The sequence below is a fragment of the Physeter macrocephalus genome, chromosome 2 (genome assembly GCF_002837175.3).
Source record: "Physeter macrocephalus isolate SW-GA chromosome 2, ASM283717v5, whole genome shotgun sequence".
Lineage (NCBI taxonomy): Eukaryota > Metazoa > Chordata > Mammalia > Artiodactyla > Physeteridae > Physeter > Physeter macrocephalus.
Window position 1 is genome coordinate 3752881 of NC_041215.1, and position 7830 is coordinate 3760710.

A 7830-nucleotide genomic window follows, 5' to 3' on the forward strand; every position below is an offset into this window, starting at 1 on the left:
GCAACGAAGAGTAGCCCCTGCTCGCCGCAACTAGAGAAAGCCTGCGCGCAGCAACGAAGACCCAACACAGCCAAAAATAAATAAATTTATTTTAAAAAAGATTTATCCAAATTGGTGAATTTTTGTGTAGCCATTTTAATATTGAAGGTGGAAGAAAAAAAAACACTCTCAGTATATCATGCTTTACTACTTCAAGAAAGGTAAAAATGCAACTGAAACACAAAAAAAGATTTGTACAGTGTACGGTGGAAGGTGCTATGACTGATCGAATGTGTCAAAAGTGGTTTGCAAAGTTTCATGCTGGAGATTTCTCGTTGGATGATGCTCCACAGTCGGGCAGACCAGTTGAAGTTGATAGCAATCAAATCGAGACATTAATTGAGAACAATCAACGTTATACCACGCGGGAGATAGCCGACATAGTCAAAATATCCAAATCAAGCACTGAAAATCATTTGCACCAGTTTGGTTATGTGAATCGCTCTGATGTTTGGGTTCCACATAAGTCAGGTGAAAAAAACCTTTTTGACCACATTTCCACATGTGATTCTCTTCTTGAACATAATGAAAATGTTCCATTTTTAAAACAAATTGTGACGGGCGATGAAAAGTGGATATTGTACAATAATGTGGAACTGAAGAGATCGTGGGGCAAGCGAAATGAACCACCACCAACCACACCAAAGGCCGGTCTTCATCCAAAGAAGGTGACGTTGTGTATATGGTGGGATTGGAAGGGACTCCTCTATTATGAGCTCCTTCCGGAAAACCAAATGATTAATTCCAACAAGTACTGCTCCCAATTAGACCACATGAAAGTAGCACTTGACGAAAAGCGTCCAGAATTAGTCAAAAGAAAACGCATAATCTTCCATCAGGATAACGCAAGACCGCATGTTTCTTTGATGACCAGGCAAAAACTGTTACAGCTTGGCTGGGAAGTTCTGATTCTTCCGCCATATTCGCCAGACATTGCACCTTCGGATCTTGATTGATTTTGGTCTTCACAAAATTCTCTTAACGGAAAAAATTTCAATTCCCTTAAAGACTGTAAAAGGCACCTGGAACAGTTCTTTGCTCAAAAAGATAAAAAGTTGGAAGATGGAATTATTAAGTTGCCTGAAAAATGGCAGAAGGTAGTGAAACAAAAGGGTGAATATGCTGTTCAATAAAGTTCTTGGTGAAAATGAAAAATGTGTCTTTTATTTTTACTTAAAAACCGAAGGCACTTTTTGGCCAACTCAATAGTTTTTATATGGAGGAATGTGGTTTAGAAAATAAATAAATAAAGGACGAATAGTTCTGAGCCCCAGAGTGAAATCAGTCTTTAGTAAAGTACTTCAGAGAGCAGTTCCACCCTACAAGTTGTCCCCAGGCTCTGCCTTTCTCCAACATCCCCTAAAATGTCTCTTCAGAAAAACCCCAAACACCTAAATTCAGAGAATTCTTAAAGGGTGTCTTCATTATTCCTTGTCAATATAATACTTTACAGGCTGCATGTGAGACCTAGATTTCTGCTGCATTCAACATAAGCACAGAATCAGCTCAAAAACAGCCTGACATAAATGCCACTGGGCTGGGTGGGCTTTAAATATAATTAACCCTCTTTTCATATGCAAAGCAATTCAAATCACCACTAAGTTTGCTAAGGATGACAGAATAATACACAAATAAACACAAAATAAGTGGGGAGACTTTAACAAGCCAATCAGATCACTCCCTCCTTTCATCAAATAGGCAAATAAGAATCTATCCCAGAGTTAATTATCATGAGGAAAATCACTAAAGATAATAGGCCCTTGTACAACCAAGGACATAGTTGTACATCACAACATTACAATAGTTTTTATTACTATACATTTCACCCAAAAAACAAATGAAATAACTAAAGCCAAGTAGTAAACTTTTCATTCTCCAAATGATAAAATAGTCACTACTATTCATTCATTATTTCACTTATTTATTCAATCAGCAACTACTGAATGCACATGTACCAGTAACTATACTAGATACTAGGCATACAGTAAAGAAGAAATCAGAAAAGGCCCCTGACCTCACAGACATTATAATATTGTGGGAGAAGACAGGAAATAAGTAAACAAATAATTTCCAAAAGCAATATAAAAAAATAAAACATGGGGAAAGAGCATGCTATTTTTAAGAACTGTAATAAAAAGCACTACACAGCAAATATTTATTTACATTAAGGCAAAGGCCTTGAAATGGGAAGAAGCTAAGCTTTATTCACTAGATGCAAAGATCTTCCGCTGACATCCCTTCTATGATTCATCTCAATCTAGTCCATTCTTCATAAGCAAGGGTCAGACTCTCACAAACATGGCAGACACCAGACCTCACCTCCACGTCCTTCTCAGCACCTCTTCTGATTCTAGTTCCTCCTTCATAAATCACAAACAGAAGATCTCATCCAACAATCCCTTTTCCATGAAGTACTCACTGTCTGAACTTCCAAAGGTTAAACATAATACAAGTTTGCCCAATTGTAGGCAAAGAGTTGGAATATTTTATGCTCAAGAGAGAAAAGAGAAAAGTGAAAAGTGACATGGCGTCAGAGGTAGGGAAAAGCAAAGGCCTAACCGTGCCAAGGTGCACCTCCAGCTTCAAATGAACTGAGAGGTAAAGTTCACATCTTAAATAATGAAATACCTTCACTTACAGAGTGCATTCTAAGCCAAAAGTTGCTCTGGAAGAGAAAGACCACTCTGAGGGCTTGTTCCCCATCCTTTTAATTCCTGGTGAAAGCAAATCCATTAGAGGGAGTAAGTGAACCAACTTCCAGATCTGTAACCAGCTGGCAATTACTGGTATAGCTACAACAGTCACCATCTCCTTGATCCCTTCACTATTTTTAATGTTTTATCTTTCCTTTGTTTCCTCTCGAAGTTAGCATCAAAATTAATTTGGATAACATATTATTTCTCTAAACTGTGTAAACTTCGTAATTAATATAGTACTATTCTTTCATTAATTAATATCTAATACAATGCCCAACACAGTACACCAATCCTGAGAGTAGAGAAAACCTGATTGAAATTGTGTGTTAGGTTAAGACTTTTCCTAGGATCTGGTCACAAAACTTTTTTAACTGGTTCTAAAGAATTCAAGAGACCAAACACCTGTTTCAGCATTCCATAAACATAAACTATTTTGTAAAATATATTTTTGCTATTTTTTAAGAACCCTAACAAAAAGTACCACACAACAAATGTTAAACTTCAAACATAAAGCCCATCATGAAACATGTTAGCTTATGTTACTTGGTCAAAATGATCACAGAGTCATTGAAATGAAGCTTCTCTTGCCTTCTCTATGCATATATGAAACTTAAGGAACGTCTTGTAACTGTGTCACTGATTGGGAAAACCACAGCTCTGCATGTGCCTTTTATTAATACAAGCACATACATGTAACACAGCACCAGGGAACACACTAATACAGCACATGGATGTCTGGGCTTCATTAAATATCAGAGCAATCTCATATGCATCTGCTCAGTATATGCCTTCATCTTAAAAATTAACTGAAGAATGCTTAGTGAAAGTAAAACATAAACCATAATACTGTATGACATGTTAGTGTTTAAGTTCTGAGTATAGCTGATAGTGTTAGTGATTCAAACTTTTAAAAAATCTCCTACAGAACTTTGAGACTCTAAATCATTTTTTTTTTATTTTTTAGTGACTATATACAATCAAAATAAAAAGAAATCAAGTGCTGAGACTGATACATTAGTGTTCAACGTAACATATACCTAAAAAAGAAGAGTCAACTGTTTAAAAAGTTGGAGTTTACTGATCTCATCCAACATGCTCATTTTATAGCTGAGAAAAAAACTAAGAAACCAGGAAGTCAAGTGACTTATTTAAGGTAACTGATACAGGGAACAGAGGTGGAACCAGAACTGAAGAATTCTGACTCCCAGATCTTTTCATTACACTGTATGGTCTTATTTAACAAGGTCTTTGTTCTAGAATTAAATAATGTTCTATCAAGAAAATATCACTTTCTCCCTAACGCCATTATAAAGTCAACGATGTGTTTCACACAATTGTTAACTACGCCTAAAGTACTATGAGGAAACTGAAGTCTCTGTCCCAGGTCCAATGCAGCATATATTCTGAGAATATAAGTAATGTACAAAAATAACGATGATAGAAGATTTTTGTAAAAATGGGAAAATGGGATGTGGATCAAAGGGTACAAACTTTCAGTTTTAAGAAGCAAAAGTTATGAAGATCTAATGTTCAGTATGGTGACTGTTAATAACACAGTATTTTATACTTGAAAGTCGCTGAGAGTAGACCTTAAGGATTCTCATTACCAAGAATGTGTTAATTATCTTGATTTGGGTAATAGTTTCACAATGTATATGTATATGAAATCATGATATTGTCTACTTTAAATATATACAATAATATTTGTCAATTATTCCTCAATAAAGTTGGGGGAAAGAACAAGAGAAGGAGACTAAGCACTAAAGAATAATAGTACTATGAAATTCAGGATGGCAGGATTATTTCTGCGTGGAAAAATGAAAAACAAAAAAAGGCTCATACTTGTTGCGTAATGAAAGATTATCCCAGTGTTGGAAGTTAGATAGCAGAAAAGAACTAGGAAACGTTTGGATTTTGGATCTACTATAGTCTAGGAAATAAAGAATCATACATATTTTGTTAGAATTAGATCTACCTGGGACTTCCTCTGTGGCACAGTGGATAAGAATCCACCTGCCAATGCATGGGACACGGGTTCAAATCCCTGGTCCGGGAAGATCCCACATGCCGCAGAGCAACTAAGCCCATGCATCACAACTACTGAGCCTGCGCTCTAGAGCCCGCATGCCACAACTACTGAAGCCCGCACGCCTAGAGCCCGTGCTCTGCGACGAGAAGCCACCGCAAGGAGAAGCCCGTGCACCGCAACAAAGAGTAGCCCCCGCTCACCACAACTAGAGAAAACCTGTGCGCAGCAACAAAAACCCAACGCAGCCAAAAATAAATAAAAATTAAATCTTAAAAAAAAAAAAGAATTAGATCTACCTAATTTCCAGTCTAAAGAAAATACAGAGGCTACAAGAATTCACTAAATACACCACAGGGAAACACAATCAGACAAATCCAGATGGTGGTACATAATATAAGACTCTTCAAAAACTCAATGTCATAGGGAAGAAAAGTGGGGGAGGTTTTCTAGATTTAAAAAGATTAAAGAGGGACTTCCCTGGTGGTCCAGTGGTAAAGAATCCGCCTTACAATGCAGGGGATGCGGGTTCGATCCCTGGTCAGGGAACTAAGATCCCACATGCCGCAGGGCAAATAAGCCCATGTGCCACAACTACTGAGCTAGCACACCTCAACTAGAGAGCGTGCATGCAGCAAACTACAGAGCCCATGTGCTCTGGAGCCCACGCTCCCTGGAGCCTGCATGCCACAACCAGAGAAGAGAAAACCCGCCGCCACAACTAGAGAGAAACCCACTACTAGAGAAGTCCATGGGCCGCAACGAAAGATTCCATCATTGACCCTGCGTACCACAACTAAGACCAATGCAGCCTAAAATAAATAAATAAATAATAAATAAATCTTTAAAACTCTTAAAAAAAAGAATAAATTTCTAAAGAAAAAAGATTAAAGAGACAAACAAATGCAATGTCTAAATGCAGATTAGATCCTATTTTGAAAAAAAGAGATAGAAAAGACACTTGGGGGACAACTGGGAGATTCTGATTATGGACTAGATCTTAGGGAATAAAGTTAATCTTCTTAGGAGTGATAATAGTATTGTTATGTAGGAGAAGAGCTTTATTTTTTAAAGATGCATGTTGAAGTGTCATGATGTCTGTACTCACTTTCAAACAGTTAAGCAAATGTATATATACATACACACACACATTTGTTCAATCTAACTGATGGGTATTCAACTGTTTATACTAGTCTTTCAACTTTTCAACATGTTTGAAAATTATCATTAAAAATGTTTTAAAAAGAATTAGATATCTTGATAGAGAAGATCTAATCCACTAATCTGCTGTTTTTCAACAATTTTTTTTTTCTTCAGAAGAAACTGAGCCCAAAGTACCACAGCTAATGCAGGCCTTTTCTCAATAGAGATTAACACTCAGGCAGATCTGCAGAATCTTAGCCCAAACTCTTCACATATGCCAGAAAACTGGAACTCAAGAGAAAACAACTGATCTGGGACAAACACCTACATGTGCATGTAAAAACAAACATATTTTTTATGGTTTTTTTCTATTTTATTTTTTTAATTTTTAAAATTTTTATTGGAATATAGTTGCTTTACAATGTTGTGTTAGTTTCTACTGTACAGCAAAGTGAATCAGCTATACGTATACATATATCCCCTCTTTTTTGGATTTCCTTCTCATGTAGGTCACTACAGAGCACTGAGTAGAGTTCCCTGTGCTATACAGTAGGTTCTCATTAGTTATCTATTTTATACATAGTATCAGTAGTGTATATATGTCAATCCCAATCTCCTAATTCATCCCACATCCCCCTTTCCCCCTTGGTATCCATACGTTTGTTCTCTACGTCTGTGGCTCTATTTCTGCTTTGTAAATAAGATCGTTTATACCAGTTTTTTCAGATTCCACATATATGCGTTAATATACGATATCGGTTTTGTCTTCATGTTTAATATGTAATAATCCCATTACAAATACAAAAGAATAAAAATCTGTTAAAGACTATAACAACCTAGTACATCAGAAATTTGTACAAAATAACTTCAGGATGCAGCATTAAATGGGAATTAGTTCATTAGATGCACAAAAAAACAAAAAGCAAAATTTTAAACCACTTAACTAGTATCACCTATAATACTGTCTCACAATTTTGTCTATTGACTATGCCAATTATGCCTTCCAAAATCTGACAACAGACCCTAATAACTTCATGTTTCACCACTCCCTCCACAAGCTTCTTGCCAGTCCCCCAAAATAACATGTTTTTTCATATTTCTATACAAGTATTTTCCTCTGCACACAGAATGCCCTTCTGCCTTTTCTTCATCTACTCCTCTTTCAAGACCAACTTATTATATCACCTCTCCAATGAAGTTTTCTGACAGTGCTCTACACTGCTCCTTGAACTTCCATAATACTTTTTTCATTGCTATAGAGACTTTTTAAACTTTTCCTAATTATTTAAACGTATGATTCCTTCATTAGACCATAAGCTAACCTGATTTCACACAGCAAGTCTTATTTATATCTCTATTTATAGTTAGCTTCAAGTGCTAGCAATCAGAAATAACAGAAGCTGTCTATTTTTAAAAGACAGCTTTCTTCCTTTCAGGAAGAACCTAAAAAATAAAGTGTTTGCCCTGAGTTGAAAGTGATAGTTTATTATGAAGCAGATTCATACCTTGAATGACTTGGACTATTTGTTACTCTGCCCCTTTGATACTCTTGTCACACAGCCCACAAGCATGGAAACTATCTGAACAAATGCAAAGAAGCAATCTGACCTTGCTTATACCTACAAGCCAATTATAATAAATGCATAAAATTATCTGAAGGGTTTCTTGTGAGGGTAAGAACTTAAACAGAGAAGTCCCAAAGTCACTAATTCATTACTTATTGAAGTCTTGAGCAAATATATATCATTAAGACTTCACACTCAAGTAAAATTCACATAAAATTACCCCCACATGTAAATATCTTTTTCTTAGACAGCTACCTTCAACAGAAATTTCATTTCTAAAAACAGAGCCATAGGGGCTTCCCTGGTGGCGCAGTGGTTGAGGGTTCGCCTGCCGATGCAGGGGACACGGGTTCGTGCCCCG

General features: G+C 36.5%; 2 protein-coding genes across 2 annotated transcripts in view; one reads left to right on the forward strand and one right to left on the reverse strand.

Annotated features, from left to right (window-relative positions):
- Positions 1-7830, reverse strand: part of UBTD2 (ubiquitin domain containing 2) — a 71527-nt gene that overhangs the window by 54930 nt on the left and 8767 nt on the right. The window lies entirely within an intron of this gene.
- Positions 113-1351, forward strand: LOC129391511 (histone-lysine N-methyltransferase SETMAR-like). The gene is made up of 2 exons (XM_055079749.1): positions 113-707; positions 914-1351. The coding sequence occupies exons 1-2, from the start codon at positions 207-209 to the stop codon at positions 989-991; spliced, it is 579 nt and encodes a 192-aa protein (XP_054935724.1). The 5' UTR covers positions 113-206; the 3' UTR covers positions 992-1351.